Source organism: Camarhynchus parvulus, chromosome 24 (genome assembly GCF_901933205.1).
Source record: "Camarhynchus parvulus chromosome 24, STF_HiC, whole genome shotgun sequence".
Classification (NCBI taxonomy): domain Eukaryota; kingdom Metazoa; phylum Chordata; class Aves; order Passeriformes; family Thraupidae; genus Camarhynchus; species Camarhynchus parvulus.
The window spans coordinates 5,891,171-5,907,943 of record NC_044594.1 but is presented as its reverse complement, the minus strand read 5'-3'; the positions used below and the strand labels follow the sequence as shown (position 1 = coordinate 5,907,943).

Sequence of the window (16,773 nt, the reverse complement as noted above, 5' to 3'; positions counted from 1 at the left end):
GGGGAGTGGCAGTTTATTTTCCCCTCCTTTAGCCAAAAAAATAGTGTGTGTGGAGGAGAGAACACTCGGATTAAATTCTCACGTGGGGGGAATGCAAGGATGCTGCCATTGCCACGGCAAGTGCACCACTCCTCAGCCCTGAGATTGCAGGGGCCCTGGCGGCAGTGGCATCGGGTTCCCCCTGTGCTGGCAGGTTGATAAATAATTAACAGATAATCAGGGCTGGGCTTAATTACCCGGGGGTAACCGGAGAGCAGGTCGTGCCGGAGAGCGCAGCCCTGCTTCGGCGTGCAGGTGCTGGACATGGCGCCATGGAGCGTGGCCGGGCTCCGCCGCCGTGGAGGGGGCCCTGGATCCTGGTGCTGCTGCCGGCGCTGGCGGGGGGTGAGCACCGACCTGTCCCCGCGTGTCCCGGGTGGGGGGCGAGCAGAGGCCTGACGGAGGCGCTGCCCCGGGCAGGGCAGCCGCTGGCGGCCGGCGAGGCGGCCTACGAGGAATGGCGGGCGACGGGCGTGCGAGGCCGGGCGGTGGAGCTGAGCTGTGGGCCCGCGGCCGCAGCCCCGCCGGCCGTGGTCTTCTGGAGCTTCACGCCACAGGGAGAGGGGCTCCCGCGGGCCGTGGCCGTGGGCTCGGGCAGGGACGTGGCCATGGCCCCTGGCACGGGGATGCTGGGCCGGGTGACGCTGCGCAACGGGACGCTGGAGCTGCGGGAGCTGCGCGTGGCCGCCCAGGGCCGCTTCCTCTGCCAGGGGCTCTTCCCAGAGCGGGGCCGGCTCCGTGTGGGCTATGCCGCCATCCTCCTGCGTGTCCTGGGTAAGTCCCTGGCTGTGGCCAACCTGGGGGGACCTGCTGGCCAGCAGCAGCTAGCATTACACTCTCCTAGATCATGGTCAAGCCCAGCCCCTTGCCCAGTAGCCAACAGAGCCATCCACTGGCCAACAAAACACCTCCCTAGCCAACAAAGGGCTCCACAAGTCAATAAAGAGTAGTGCAAGCCAGCAAAGTGCCCCACGAGGCAATGCAGAGTCCCACCAGCCAGCATAGTGGTTCGCTAGCAACTGTAGTACCCCATTCACCAACCAGGCACCCCACTAGTTAGCAGAGTACCCTACTTGCCAACGTAGTCTCCCACTAGCCCGCAAAGCATCCTTATAGCCAACGTAACACACCGCTAGCCAATATAGCATCCCATCAGCCAAGGCAGCTCAACACAAGCCAACATAGCACTCATCAGCCATCCCAGAGCTGCACTAGCCAGCACAGGACACCATCAGCCAGCAAACCTCCCTTGCCTTCTGGTATAGCCCCCTACGAGCCAACATAGCAGCCCACTAAGCCACCCTCATTTCCTTGCCCTGGCTACCCAAGCATCCCACCACCCCAAACTGGTCGCAGTAGCTCCCCCAGCTAACACCCATGCCCACAGCCAGGGCGCCCCTCACAAGCCTGCACGTGTCCTCACTGGCCATTCTACTGGCTGCTGTGGCACTTCACTGGCCAAACAATCCATCTGGGTGGGGGGCATGGGGGGGCATGGGTGTGCCCCGGGGCGTTCTGATGTCTGTGGGGCCGCTCACACTCGGTGCCCCCAGTGCCCATCTCCAAGCCCTTCGTGCGGCCGACGGCGGCGGCGGCAGCGGAGGGGGCGGCCGTGGCCCTGACGTGCACCGTGCGGGAGGGGACGGAGCCGCTGAGCTTCTCCTGGCAGCACCAGGAGCCCCGGGGGGGTCCCTCAGTGACCCCTGTGGGGCTGGGGGGCTCCAGGGCAGAGCTGCAGCTGACACCTGCCAACCGCAGCCACACGGGCTGGTACATCTGCACCGTGAGCAACGAGGTCAACAACCGCAGCAGCGACCCCGTCTACCTGGACATTGTCTGTGAGTGCCCTGGGTGCCACCCACCTCGGGGGGCCCTCAGCCACCAGCTGGGGGGGCATCTTCAGGGCTGGTGCCATCCATGGCATGTCTGTGGCCACCATAATGCTCCGTGGTTTGTCCATGGCCACTGAGCACGCTGCCACCATGGTATGTCCATAGCTATCATGGAACACCCATGGACATCATGTATCCTGCCACTGTGATGCCTCTGTGGCCACCACTATGTCTCTATGGCCACTAGGGTATGGCTTCTCGTTGCTTTGATGTATTCATGGCCATCATACACCCCACTGGCATAATGCCTCTCTAGCCACCATGGCCACCATGTGTGCTGCCACCACGATGCATCCGCGGCCACTGTGTGTCTTGGTGCGCTCACAGCCCTCACGGTGCACCCTTTCTAAGGGAGCTTTGCTGCCCTGCTTCCCACCAGTGGGAGGAAGCCCAGGGAGGGCTGTGTCCCCTCGGTGGGGCTGTCCCTGCCTAAAGGGCCCCGTGTCCCCGCAGATGGCCCCGATGAGCCGGCCATCCGTGTGGAGCCCTTCTCCCCAGAACAGGGGGGCTTCTCGGCGGGTGAACGGGAGGACGTGGTGCTGAGCTGCCTGGCTCCCTCCAATCCCCCCAGCCGCTATGTCTGGCTGCACAACGGCTCCCAGGTGCACGTCGGCCAGACCTACGTGATCACTGCCATCGCCCGTGCCCAGGCGGGCACTTACACCTGCCTGGCCGAGAACAGCCACCTGCAGACCCGCACCCAGGCCACCATCGTCCTCACTGTCTACTGTGAGTAACCCCGCGGGGGCCCTGGGTCCCCACAGGGCGAGACGGACCAGCGCAGCTCCCTGGTGAGGATGTGGGAGGGAGGGTGGGGCTGGGGGGAACGCACGCTCTCGCCCAGTGCCGATGGTCTCCTGCAGATCCACCAGCAGGGAGCCCCAGCTGCTCCGCCCTGGCCTCCGATGATCAGCGGGATGTGGCCCTGCGGTGCCGCTGGCTGGGGGGCTTCCCCCTGGCCCGGCTGCGCTGGGTGGGCCCCCAGGAGGAGGAGGAGGAGGAGGAGGAAGAGGGCTTGACGGGCACCAGCTTTTCCATGGCCACCAGGATCCAGTCAGGGGCACACACCAGGAACGGCAGCTCCTTCTCCTGCCTGGCCTCCCACCCCGCACTGCCACTGGGGGCTGCCTGTGGGACCACCCTGTGTGAGTGACAAGGGGCCCAGCTGCCCCCCAGCCCCCTTTGTGACCCCCTGGTGTCACAGCAGAGCTGCAGTGACCCCGCGCCGTGGCCAAACCACGGATGGGCGCTCCAGGGTGCTGCTGCCTTTCCTGGGACCTTCAGCACTTCCAGCTTGCTCCAAAACGGGGACGCTGTGGCACGGCCGGGATTGCCGAACCCCCGTCACCCTGGGAGGGGAATGTGTCTCCTTTTTGGGGTGCTTTGGCACAGCGTGGCAGTGCCCCGCTCCGACACCGCTCCGTCCCACAGGGGTCCCGTGGGGCGGCCCCAGCTGCGCGGCGGCGGCCACCAAGGGTGACGAGTACGTGATGCTGCGGTGCCGCTGGGAGGGGGGCACGCCGCTCGTCACCCTGCGCTGGCGGGACAGTGCGGGCCGCACCCTGGGCGACCCCGCGCCCTCCACGGCCGTGCTGGTGCTGAGCACCGACGGCAGCCTGGGCGGCCGCGAGTTCGTCTGCGAGGCCGCGCACCCGCTGCGGGCCGCTGCCGCCGAGTGCCGCCTGCGGCTGGGTAAGCCCGACCCGTCCCCACCACGCCACCGTGCCACGGAGCGGTGGCACCTCCCGGCCGATCGTGTCCCCCCTTGTCGCCGAGCAGAGGTCCCCGAGCTGCAGGCGGAGAGCGAAGTGGCGGTGCTGGAGGGCGGCGAGGCGCAGCTGGCGTGCCGGCAACGTGGCAGCGGTGCCGGTCTCGGTGCCACAGTGGCTTGGTACGACCCAAAGGAGCGGGAGGTGACACCGGGGCTGGCCAAGTACCAGCTGGAGCAGGGAGAAGAGTGGGTCAACCTCACGGTGCGGGATGCCGAGTGGCCGGGGGACAGTGGGATCTACCGCTGCACCGCCACCAATGCCGTGGGCACCGCCAGCCTCCCCGTCCGCCTCCGCGTGGACCGTGAGTCCTGGGAAGGGCAGGGGTGGGCTGGGGGTATAAAGGGTGGGCTGGGGGCATCAAGCCCCTCCTGCCGGGTGCCATCTCGCCGCAGGGTACCCAGCGCCGCCCAATGTCACCATCAGTAAGCTGCGGTACACGCGGGCGCGCACCGAGGTGCGGCTGGAGTGGCGGACGCAGGGCGCCGGCAACCTCACCGGCTTCGTGGTGCAGCGGCGCCGAACCAAGAAGCCCCTCCGGGAGACCCCCAGCCCCTGGGAAACGGCCGCCGGCGACATCGAGCCGCACTCCCGCGACCGGCGCCTGGGGGGGCTGGACCCCGCGGTGCTCTATGCTTTCCGCGTCCTGGCCGTCAACCACCGCACGGCCGGGCACCCCTCCGAGGTGCAGACGCCAGGTGAAGCGGGCAGGGGCTGCTCCGTGGGGGCAGAGCGAGGGTTGAGTGGAGAAGGGCAGCGTTTCCATCCCGGTGGAGCTGAGGAGCCGAGTGCGAGCAGCCGTCAGCAGGTTTCAGGCACAGGCTCGCACCTTGCCGGGCCTTTCTGGGCTCTGCCCGTCCCTGCTGCCTGCCATGTTCCCTCTGCTCTCTTCCAGCCGAGCCTCCCTTCGAGGCCTACCCGGCGGTGACGGGGGCGGCGGTGGCAGGGATGCTGGTGGCCAGCGCAGCATCGCTGCTGGCCGTGCACTGCATCGCCCGCCACAGGGACACCCTCCCGCGTGAGTGCGGGGGCGCCTCGGGGGCCACAGCCCGAGCCACGACCCCTCACCTCACACCCATGTCCCTCCGCAGGGCTGCACGACCTGCTGTTCCGCACGTGAGTGCCCAAACCCCTCTGTGCCACCTCCCGTGCCCGGGCAGCAGCGAGCCCCCCGCGAGAGAGCCCCCCGTGTCCCCGCAGGGCCGGGCCCGGCGCGCAGGAGCCCGTGGGCACAGCGGAGGATGCTGAGGCAGCCGCAGGCGGCGAGGAGGAAGCAGGGCCAGCCCAGGGAGACTCGTGTGCCCCCGGTGCAGCTACGGGTGCCGAGGCAGCACCAGCACAGGGAGACCCGTGTGCCCCGGGCACGGCAGCAGGTACCGGGGCGGCCGAGGGCAGAGCCACCTGCCCCGCTGAGCCAGCACCCAATGCCCTTCTGAACCAGCACCCACCTGCCCCCACCAGCTCCCGCTGAACCAGCACCCACCTGCCCCGCTGAGCCAGCACCCACCCGTGGCTCCTCCACCCCTTGCAGAGCCGCTCTCGGCAGCACCAGGCAGCAGCGATGACCCAGTTAATGTCACCATCACCGTGACAGCGACACCGTGACCACCCCGGCTTTTCCCTCTCCTGCTCTCTCCCGCACCACGGGACGGCAGCACCCACCTGTGCGTGTCGGGCTGGCTCTAAACGCCGCACCCGGTGAAAGCCCCTCCGGCTCAGCCCCGGGCCTGCAGTTACTGCTGGAGCTAAAATAAATATTTAGGCTACAGTAAATAGTTTCTCACCGATGGCAGGGAAAAAGCTCGAGGGCCAAAGCGCTGCTCTCAGCCCCAGGGCTGGCATTGACTGGGGATGCTGCCTGGGGACTGTGCTGAGGTTTCTGTGGTACAAGAACAGCCACAAAGCTTTTTGTGGGAAGGGGCCTCATCCTCACCCCCAGACTCCCCAGTTTCAGGCCAAACCACAGGTTAAAAATAGTGACTGAAGATGGTTTTTCCCTGCATTGGTGCAAGCATGAAGGGAAGCAGGGTCCAAGGAAAGTGTCAGGCAGTTCCCAGCTTTGCTGAGTCCTCATCTTCTGCTGTGTGTGGAGACGAGAGCACCTTGGGCCATTTTCTCCTGTATTTGGTTAATGATAACCCATTGGGAAGTATCAAGCCACGCAAACCAACCTTGATCAGTGCCCACAGAGTATCAATCCCCACACCAGCCATAAAGCAGCATTGATCCCTTTATCAAACCACCCCCAGAAATACAAACCCCCTGCAAAACCATCACTTCCAGACACAGAACATTCCAAAGGGATATTACAGCTTCTCTGGAAAACAGAGCATCTTTATCTGACACACCCACAATACAGGGGAGATTTAAGCAAGGTTGTTTAAAACCATGGTTCAATTTCAGTGTTTGGGGAGAACGAAGCAGCCACAGTTAAATCCCAACAACTCGTGGGCCAATCTCTGTTGGAAAAGGGGAAAGCCTTGCAGCAGATCCTGCAAAAGGAAAATCCAGGCAGTGAGGATGAGATAAACAAAAAGGGAGGAGGGAGATCTGTGGTTGCTCTGGGGTACGTGGCAGCCAAAGCCCACGGGTGTGAAGTCCATGGTGTGCAAAGAACTTTGGAATAAGGCAGCTCTAGCTGGGAGGAGGCACAACCCCAAAAAAAAGGCAAAAGAATAAATATAACCACAAATAATGCAATAGAGAAGGCTTTGGGAAGAGCTCATTGTGGCCTTCAATTACCTGAAGCAGGAGGGAGATGGATTTCTTATACAAGCAGATAGTTACAGGACACGGGAGAATGGTTTCCCACAGCCAGAGAGCAGGTTTAGATGGGATACTGGGAATAAATTCTTCCCTGTGAGGGTGGTGAGGCCCTGACACAGGGTACCCAGAGAAGCTGTGGCTGTCCCAGTCTTGGAAGTGCCCAAGGCCAGGTTGGATGGAGCCTGGAGCAGCCTGGGATGGTGGAAGGTCCCTGCCCATGGCAGGGGTGGAATGGGATGAGCTTTAAGGTCTCTCTCAAATCAAACTATTCTGGGATTCTATGGAACATAAAAAATCCCATTCCAACACACAGAGCAGCTCATGGAGCTGCTATCAGAGCAGATCTCAAGGGCTTCCTCCTCACACAGACACCACTCCCCAAACCCTGTGGCTGCTGGAGCTGCAGCAGCAGCCCTGAGCTCCCCAGGGCTTTGGAGCAGCTGCAGCCAGGCGGGCACAGCTCCCTCCCTTCCCAGACTGGCCAGGGACACGCTGCTCTGGGCTGTAGGTGTCACCTTGGGGTGGCCATCTCTGTAAATTGTGCTTCATTTCTGGGGCTTTGCACTGTGACTCGTGTGGGGGGAGGGAGTGCTTTGCAAGCACTGGTTTGGTTTATTTACTGGGATTAAATTTGGAAAGGAAAAAGCACCCACCCAAGCCCTGCAGTTAAGGTTGCAGCACCTCCATCGTGCTGTGTCCAGGATGGGCAGGTTCCTGACAGTGCCCAGGGGTGCTGGCAGCTGTTTCACCATGACTGGTTTAATTTCAGATCTAGCCAAGCTGTTAGTAATCCCTCAAACCAAGAGCTGAACTGGATTTTGTCTTCTGTGAGTGGGAAAGTGAGAGAGGCTGGATTTCCACCTGCACTTCTGCAGAAGGGTTACTGAGCACCTGAAGACACAGTCACTGACTCAAGTTCTGCTTCAAGCTGCACAGGACAAACTCAACTGAGGCTCATTTTCCTTACTGATCTTCTTATTTCTTCATCAGGATCTTCCCAGAGAAACCAAGAGAGGCCAGGAGGTGTTCATGGAAAGGAGGGTTCAAGTGCCATGTCACTGAGCTGCCAGGGAGGTGGCAGCTGTTGGTCATTTCAGACCTGCTTAAATCCCTCTCTTGGGCTCCTTGGAAGTTACTTGTCCCACTGGTAAATTGCCATGGAAACACACTCCACATTTCCCATCCTCATTCTTTATATTATTACAATTCTTTTTTATACACATAACCAGGCTAGTTTTGTGGTGTGTGGGGGAAGAAAAAAAAAAAAACAACAAAAAAAGGGATTTCAAGGCATAAATAATATAAAAAGGCAACCATTTTGAAACCAAGATACATTCATATGACACTACTACAAAAAATAAATAGTGACTCTCTCTGTTATAATTAACATCCCCCCGTGACTCCCTTTCAGCGGTGCAGTTCCTGGCCTTAAGTGGGGACAACGGTCACTGCCTCAGGTTTCCTGCAGCTGGAGCTGACAAAGGTCCCCAGAACCATTTAGACTGACTCCGGATGAACTCCATCCTGGTTTTTCCTTACAGTCCTTGGAAAGAGGCTGAAGAATGAGGGGACTCCAACTCAAAATGTGGTTCGATGTTTCTGAGTGCAGGAAGCTGCCGCCTGCAAAGCAAGAGCAGGGCGCGTGGTTGGGTCGGGTTTTTCAGGAGATTTTCTGTCAGCTCAACAGAACCACACCCCCCAAAAACTCTTTAATTGCAGTGGGTGATGCTCTTTGTGCTCAGGCTCATTCCCACCATAGCAGGCACAAGCACAGGGCACAGGCTCTATCCCAGCACAGCACCTGTATGGAACAGCTCAGAGGAGGTCGGCCCAGCACTGGAATAATAAAACCTGCTCTGAGATGGCTGCTGCTGAAAACAGCTATGAAATGCTGAACCTTTAGGATTCATTAGCACGTGGTCACAATTCACAAAACTGCTGCATTCACCCCAAATCAGCAACAGCTCCAGGCATTTGGTGGAAATGGGTCACTAAGGAGTTTGTGGCACCAAGGCCACACTGCTGATGTGGCACACACTGCCAGAGGCGTGCCCACCTGAACCCCCCTTCCCCTGCTGCCACGGGGTGGGTGCAGAGGGAGCTGCCTGATTTCAGCACACAAGGAGCAATGATTCCAGGGTGGGATGAGGAACAGGTTCTCTTTCCACCAACACAGACCAGGTCCCTCCCTGTGCCAGCTCCTGCCTCCAGGATGGCTCTGGAATGCTTGTGTCCTGTGTCAGGGCCGCTGGGTGTGCTGTGAGTGCAGCATCCATCAGTCACAGCCTCCTTATGTGTCAATGAGCCCTTTTTAGAGGCATCAATCACAAGGGCATGACAGGACCAGGCACTGGAGCAGCACAACTCCCACTTTCCATGATGGGAAAGGCGGGACGCTTCACCTTCCTCCAAGCCTGCTCTTACAAGGGTTTAATTACTGGCTTCCCTGCAATAAATTAAGCTCCCTGCAGAACAGTCCCAGCTTCCCAGCCAGGTGCTATCCTCTGAGGGATGCCTCACCGTCCATGCAATCCACGGAGAGCTGGCTGATGCCCTCCCGACAGCAGGGGAGCTGCACCGGGGGCTGCTCCGCGCTCTCGCCGCCCTCCTCCTCCTCCAGCCGGGCGCTGCACTCGGGGCTGGCCGGGGCCAGGCACATGGCCACCATCACATGGGGGCTCAGGGGCTTCATCTCCACACTGTCCTGCTGGAAAGGGGCTCCCAGGGGCACCACGGGCAGCGCGCTGCTGCCGAAAGTGCCGTTGGTTTTGGTGAAACACCTGCGGGAGGGACAGAGGCCAAAGTTACTCAGAGCGGCTTCTTCCCCCCTTTCCTTCCTCCCCCCCAGCTTTTAAATGTTTTACCGTATCAACAATCAGAGCATTTGTCAAATCAGTTTTAAATATATTTGTGGAGCGATTCTGACATTAAGAAAAGGATTGAGTGGGTTTTTTTCTCCCAGCAGACAGCTGAAAACATTCAAAACACGCTCAGCTCCTTCCCCCATCAACTGAGACCCAATGACCTGACTTGTGAGTCCATTTCTCCATCAAAGCAACTCCATAAAACATGTTCTCACTGCCAAGATAAAGAGCTCAAATTTGAAACCCAAGCAGCACACTTAGGTACCTCAAAAAATAAATACTAAGTGTTATTGGAGTGAATGCAAATTAGAAAAATAGATGCAATATAACAAATTTAACTCCCCTGTTCTGCTGTGTAAGTCAGACTGTGGTCCTGTAATACCTGTGTAAAGCTGTGGAACTGAAGTTCAAGTGCTGAATCAATTGTTACAGCTGAGGTATTTAAGCTTTAAACAAAAAGGAGCAGGACTTTGACACATATACCCTTGGAGCATGAGGGAAAACACCTCAGTGTTTGCAGCCCCATGAACAATGTGGCTTCAGGGAACATTTATATAAGTATTTCCTGCATAAGAAAGCCATAACTACCCAAAAAAGAAAAGGTTCACTTGTGCTGCTACCACAAATTTTGAGAAACTACATGTCAAGATGCTCCTTGTTCTGTGGTGCAGGGCAGAGATGGATCTGCAGATAAACACATGGAAATAAGGAAGGAAAGTGTTCACTCCCTCCAGTGACACCCCAAAATGCTCCTGTGAAAGCTGAGCAAGCTCCAGGTCTCTATGTGCCAGTGCAGATACAACTCTGAGCACCCTGCTTCTCTTTTTTTCTGACCAGATGTAAACCCACCCCTCACCTGCTTTGCTCACAGGGATCAGCCCAGTGCACTTGCTGTCTGTCATCCCTGGGGCTGTCTAAGACTGCATTTGGAAATACAAAAATGGATCCCTGGGACCTGCCTGCTCAGCTGCTGGCTCAGCAAGGAGCACTGTGTGCTGCTCCAGACTGATTCTGGTCCAAACCCGAGCAGAGCAGATGAAAAATTGCTGAAAATGAGGACAGATGGACTGGGACAGCAGCAGTGGCAGGGCAGCAGCCAGCAGAGCTGACCTCGACAGCAGCCCAGCACTGAGCTCAGAAGGGTTTCAAACCAGGACATGCTAAGCTTGGCAGTCTCAGTTAAGTCCTGCCCAAGTCCCAGAAACCACTTTTATGCCATTAAAAAAGTCATGGCAATAAGGAAAACCATCACACTGGAGACACCTGTCCTACAGCCCTGCCTAGAGCCTCAGCTCATATCTGAAACCTGATCAAAACCTGGGATCAATACTGCCAGAACTGAAAGAGCAACAAAACACCCAACAACACAAATAAACTTGTCAGAGGAGCTGTAGTGGGCTTCCCCTCAGGCAGATGCTCCACCTGCAAAGCCAGAACAGGACAAATGGGTTCCCTCTGGAGCCTGCTCCCCTCCCAAAAGCTGTGAGGATGGAGCAGCACTAAGCTTCAACCTTCTCTCTCCTATTTTGTCCTCCCACTCCTGTAACTGCCTCCAAAATCATTATTCCAAGTACCAAAATACCACAGAAGCCACTGGAGAATCCACATGAAACACATCTGGTCCTCAAACAAATCCATTTATTAGTTTGCCTTTCTCTCCGCAGAGGTTTTGACTGCACTCACTTATTATTTAGGAAAAAAAAAGCTCAGAGAAATCCATCTAAATGTTTGGGTTTGCGTGTTTTGGGGGTTTCTTCTTAAAGATACAGGGGTCAGTGAAGTTCTCTGTATTATTGTAAGAGCTTGAAGGATGTTTCAACACAGCAGTTCAGCCTTCTAAGCTTCAATAACCACATTTTGATGGAAACTAGCCATGGGGATAACCAGAGCAGAGTGTGGAGGAGGAGTGATGTAAAATCCCTGCTGGGAAAACACATCTTCTGTCAATCCTTAATTCTGAAACCCTACTAAATGATAATCTAAAAAAAATCTTAATTTAGATGAAAAGGCTGGAAAAACAAACTGATGTTCCTACATTTGATTTGTGTATTTCAGATTTCTGATCAAAATAGAGCGAATTTGCAAAGGAGAGAGATCTGCAAAAGTGTAAATTCCTCTGCAAACATCAGGTATCTTGAGAGCTTTAGCACAAAGGCACAAGAGAAGAAAAAAGATCAGTTCTCAATCCTGTCAACCACAGGCTTTGTCCACAATAGCAAAGTGGGTCTCCAGTTTTCAGCAGCTTCTCCCTCTGGCAAGGCTCCACGAGAAGTTATGAGGGATAAAGTGCTAATTTAAACAGAAGACCCAGGGATTTCAGCACTGAAATAATAAAACCTGCTCTGAGATGGCTGTTGCTGAAAACAGCTATGAAATGCTGAACCTTTAGGATTCATTTGCACGTGGTTACAATTCACAAAACTGCTGCATTCACCCCAAATCAGCAACAGCTCCAGGCATTTGGTGGAAATGGGCTGGTGAGGAATTCATGGCACCAAGGCCACACTGCTGATGTGGCACACCCTGCCAGAGGTGTGTCCACCTGAACCCCCCTCCCCTCCTGCCTGGGGGAGCTGCCTGATTTCAGCAGTGACTCCAGGGTGGGATGAGGACAGGGGGACAGCCCTCACCTGTGCAGTGAGGTTGAACAAAATGAGGAAAACACTCCAGCCTCAAATTCCCACTTGCCAAAACCTACTGGGCTGACTGCACTAACCCTCCTCGTTCTCCTCTTCCTCCTCCTCCCCCTGGGCACACGCCCAGCTCCCTGGTGGAAAGCCGAGGCACGTCCTGGTCCCCTCCTCTCCCCTCTCCCATGTCCTCTCTGCATTCCCCCAGCGGCAGGACAGGAACAGAGCGGTCCCTGCTGCGCAGCTCTCTGCCAAACCGAGGTTAATGATCCCCTCCGGGGCAAGGCAGCTCCAAGGGACAACTTGTTTCTCTATCAAACAGTCAAATATAGAATGGGGCTGTGAAAACTCAGAGTTCAGGCCCTGCTGATGACCCGTCTGGGAGGAGCAGTGCAGTTGCAGAGGATGGAACTCTTTCCCTCGCTTTCTTAGGGAAAAAAAAAGAGCAAATAAAGAATTAAATGTGTTTAACGCTGGAAGCAAGCTCTTAATTACAGTGTAACACATATGGCACGTTCTAAATTACCACGAGGCTCAGACATCCTGGTGAGAGCTGCTGCACAGCCTGCTTGAAATCACAGCACTGGGGTGTGAGGGAATGTCCTGGGCTTTCCTGAGACCTGCCAGGGACACTGGGCCAGGCAAGGCATGCCCAGCTCCCCCTGCCAGCAGCAGCTTGTCAGCATTACACTGTCATGCCCATATTTATGGAAGGAAGAAGGATTCAAAGCTCATTATAAGCAGTATTTTAAAAAGTAAAACTATGAAAATAAAGTGAATGTGTTTTCTGCCTTCAACAACAGCTTTACTGTTCAACAGGGGATGGACGATGATGCTTGTGAGCCCAACTCAGAATATTCAATAATTCAATTAATAATTTCAACTCAGCTTAGCCAGATGCACACCTAAAGGCAGCTGAAGATTTAAAAATACTGAAAAATCAAAGTATGATTGAAAAAAAAGCCCAGAACCTACCAGTCAGAGCAGCCCAGCTTGTCTGACTTTCAGTCCTGTTTCTAATCATTAAAAATAACCAGAGATTGAGTCAGAAGCCTAAGGAGGATAATAATTCCAAAAGTGAAAACTTAGTAATTTTTATTAGGTTTCTGACTCCCAGCTACAATGCAGAAGACAGATTTTCCCTAATTCTACACAAGAATACTTTTTCTCATGAAAAACAATGTATCTCACTCTGACAATGGTTGGTCATCTCCTCCTGAAGGCCTCAAAAACTTCAAATCCCATGTTTTACAAAGAACAGCATTGTCAAGGCAAAGGAGTGAGTTGGTTAGTGTTCTTAAGGGAATGTCAGGAAGCATAAAGTATAGAAGACCAATTAAATCCGATTTGACAAGCTCCATATGGAATGATTTTGTTATCTCAGAACTGAAGGAAAACACAGGAAATACAGAATTTTTTTTTAAATCCAGTGCCCAACCTGCCTCACATCCTAGAGGGCATCAGAGGAGCATGTTGAGCAAAGTGAGCTCTGGAATTTTAACAACTTGTTTTATTCTGTCCTATGGAAAATCCTCAGCTGCTCTCCAGGTCATCCATGGAGCTTCTTCAGGCTAGCCAGGACTCCAGCGCTCAGCTTTTGTCAGCCCCAGCTCCACCCCAGCACACAGAGGGAGGGCTGTTCTCTGGGCAGGTCATTTCTCACCTGTTATTATCATTTCTCACCTGTGATTGTCATTCCTCACCTGTTATTGTTCCGACAATTCCGGCAGCTGAGGCACTCCGAGGGGTCAGCCTGTGGCACTGTCGTGTACATCCCACCACCCTGCAGCAGGAAAGATTAATAATTAATAGTTAGAAATCAGATCACTGCTGGGACACCCAAGAGCTCTTGGACTCAGTTTCCCCACTCTGATCACGTTATCAATGCCCTGCTCCAGGCTGTACGTGGCACAGCAACACTGAGCGATTGTCCAAAGGCCAGGGGAGGTCTTTGCCAGTGTGTGTGTCAGGGAAAAGTAAATAACTGCAGCTTAGACAAGTATGTGGTCATTTCCCTGGTCTGTTTTCAGCTTAATATGCTGAGGTTTAATTTAATAAACACACTGTAAATATATTTATTTTTAACGCTGATGACAGACGCGAAAGCGAATTGCTGTTCATTAGCACGCAAGGCTTGTTTAGGGAAACAGAGGATTAAATTTGCAGGGCTGATGTCACATACAAACCCATCCCACTTTCCTGTAATTACTCCGATTAGATCAGTTTACTTCACTACACTGATTTTTGAACCGTTTCGTATTTGTACAGATGGGGTAATTCCTCAGCCAGCAATGACTCCGGGTGAGAGGGATTTTGTGTTGTTGGTTTTGGCTAACGGGGCCATTACAAGCCAGTTGAAATGCCCAGATTAACACATACCTCATTGTTAGGGACCAGGCAGACAGTGATGTGGGAGCCACTCCAAGGGGGCTGCAGAGCCAGGCTCCTGCACTGGGCTCCAGGAGGGAGCCAGGCTGGGAAGGCTCACCTGGCTTTTGGCAGCTCAAGTGCTAGGCAACTTCTAGCAATCCCTATTTTTGCAAGAACAGAGCTTATCCTGAAGTTTTTGAGGGATAGGGAGCACTGAGGAAATGCCTAATTAGTCTTGATTGCCATCCTGGCCAGTTTCTCCCTTCCTCATTTAACCCAATCATTGAAACAATAAAGAGCAACCTAACAGGATCAGAACATCCTGTTGCTCTGCCTCGCCCACGTGCCACCCCCAGCCCTTCTCCATGGCAGAGATCCTGTGACTCAAACTTTCTGCAACAGGGAATGGGGAAAGAAAAGCTCAACACCATCACCTGTTCCCAGAAGGACAGCAGCACTGGGTGGACACCTCAAGGCACAGAGGAGCTCCAGGCACCAAGACCTGTGTCATCACACATGTATTTCATTTTTCCCCCCAAGAAAATAAAAATGGGAGGTTCAAAACATAATGCAAACTCCCAGTCTTTCTCCCGGGCGAGATTTTGAGCATTGCAGATCCTCCCTCCCTGAGGGCTTGGAGCTTTTTGGAGAGTTTCACCCACTGGGAGGTTGGACAGGTCAAAAAAACCCCGTTTGGGCCTTGGTTGCTCTTGAAAACAACCAAAAGTGAGCACTTCTTGCTCCATGGGTAGGCCAAGCGCAGAATGGGGTAAAGAATTGACTGGTCTGGGCTCAGACTGGAGGGAAGTGAAGTGGCAACTACTGTGCAAGTGCTAATTTGTTGTTCAATAAAATGAAGTGCTTGTGCTCAATTACCAACACAAACAATAGACCCGTTTTTTTCCTCCAGAAACAGCATGGGTTATTCAGACTTTTGAACTTTTTCTTTCAGTTTTCCTGGGCAATGTTCACAGTTTTGAGTAAGTTTAGTAAGTTTGAATGCAAGCCATCTGTTTCCATAGACAATAATGAAATCATTATTCTCTCTTGGAAACAGGACACGTTTCAGCAAATGAAGTATTTTTCCACAGCATACAAAGGCTGGGTCGCAGACTGAAATTAGTTTTTAATTTTATTTTCAATTTCAAAACAAAAAATGAGCCTGACTCAACAGTCACAAACAGGGGACTGAAAAAAAAAAAGGAAAAAAGCAGCGTTATTGCTCTGCTGCAGCTCAAGATGTATGGGGCACTTCATTCCATGGAACCTCCTGCGCCATTCGTGCTTTGCCATAATTAATAGCATTGCTCAGAGTTACAGATCTGAAACAGGTGGGAGAAAAACGGGTGATCCATAAAGCTGCAGAATAAGCAGCTATAATTAAATGTATTTAACTTGGAGATTGAGAAATACCATATGTACAAGTATCTCAGCCCAGTGCTGAGGCATTCTCAGAGCTTACATGCTGTTAGGAGGAGGGTAGAGGCAGATTTCCCAGAGTAAGTGGAATTCTTGCTGTCATCTGATATCCTCAAATGAAAACCATGATGTTTGTATCACAAATATCAGCCCAGTTGCTTCCTCTGGGATAAGGAATTTAGTGGAACTGGCTGTTATCAGTGGATGAGTATTCCCCCACCCAAACTAAGCCTGCTTCCACAGCCCCTGAATGAACCCCACGGTCTGGGCTGAGCCTCCCACCCAGTGTAGGACCTTACGTTCACAAGGTGATGGGGATGTTCATAGTCCACGTGTGTTCTGGACAGCGAGTTGGTGTGCCCTGGGTACAGTCCTGCTCCTCCTGCACTCATGATCCCATTGACACCATTGGTGACTTTGTGGTGGAGGTGGGGACAGCCGTTGCTGAGGCCGTTGCTGAGGAAGCTCCCATGGATGCTGCCGTTGACCCGGCTGGTCCCGGGCAGGGTCGTGTACTCAATCATCTGCCCGTTGATATCTGCCCCTTGGTACAGGTAGCCTGGAGGGTCGTATTCTGCAAAAGACATTTTTACTGAAAGCACTTCTACTGATAAATGAGAAGCTGAATGAGGAACCCTAAAAAATAAAGAAACTTATTTTTTCTTTCTCCAGCTTTTGTGAGCTAACTCTGCTATCCAACTGCTTAGCATACGCATGTAGACATGGAAAACAGCCACATCCTGGAGAGCAGGCCAGAAATGGTGGTCTGGAAGGACCTGGCTGGTGTCAATAACTACAAGAGCATCTTAAAACCAGGCCTTTTTTGTATCACCAACAGCCCTTCTGCTGTATCTGCTATAAGCTGCTTCCAGAACATCTCTCTGGGCTGCAGCTGAAGACACTATCTTCATTATCTCCTACATTTCTCTCTGTAGGAGAGTAAGAGCATTTAAAAATAACCACAGGCCATGGCAAGAGTCTTGTGATTTATGCACAAGGAGCAGAAAAGGCCATGGCAGAGATT

At 54.2% G+C, this 16,773-nt stretch overlaps 2 protein-coding genes across 4 annotated transcripts in view; one reads left to right on the top strand and one right to left on the bottom strand.

Moving 5' to 3' along the window:
* The first annotated feature begins 311 nt into the window (after positions 1–311).
* VSIG10L2 (V-set and immunoglobulin domain containing 10 like 2) lies at positions 312–5,305 on the top strand. Its single transcript, XM_030964792.1, has 12 exons — positions 312–384; positions 460–813; positions 1,593–1,877; positions 2,385–2,660; positions 2,795–3,076; positions 3,363–3,623; positions 3,711–4,004; positions 4,096–4,398; positions 4,596–4,718; positions 4,792–4,816; positions 4,901–5,073; positions 5,232–5,305. Exons 1-12 carry the CDS (start codon positions 312–314, stop codon positions 5,303–5,305), a joined length of 2,523 nt encoding a protein of 840 aa, XP_030820652.1.
* Positions 5,306–6,672: 1,367 nt separating this feature from the next.
* The window catches only part of CDON (cell adhesion associated, oncogene regulated), a 58,826-nt gene continuing 48,725 nt past the window's right edge, over positions 6,673–16,773 (bottom strand). For all 3 annotated transcript variants that reach the window (XM_030964810.1, XM_030964809.1, XM_030964811.1), the window contains exons 17-20: positions 16,049–16,323; positions 13,664–13,743; positions 8,987–9,246; positions 6,673–8,086 (exon numbers count right to left, since the gene is read on the bottom strand). In XM_030964810.1, the coding sequence (XP_030820670.1) occupies positions 7,920–8,086; positions 8,987–9,246; positions 13,664–13,743; positions 16,049–16,323 (782 nt within the window). In that variant the 3' untranslated portion in view covers positions 6,673–7,919. The remainder of the gene's footprint in view (positions 8,087–8,986; positions 9,247–13,663; positions 13,744–16,048; positions 16,324–16,773) is intronic.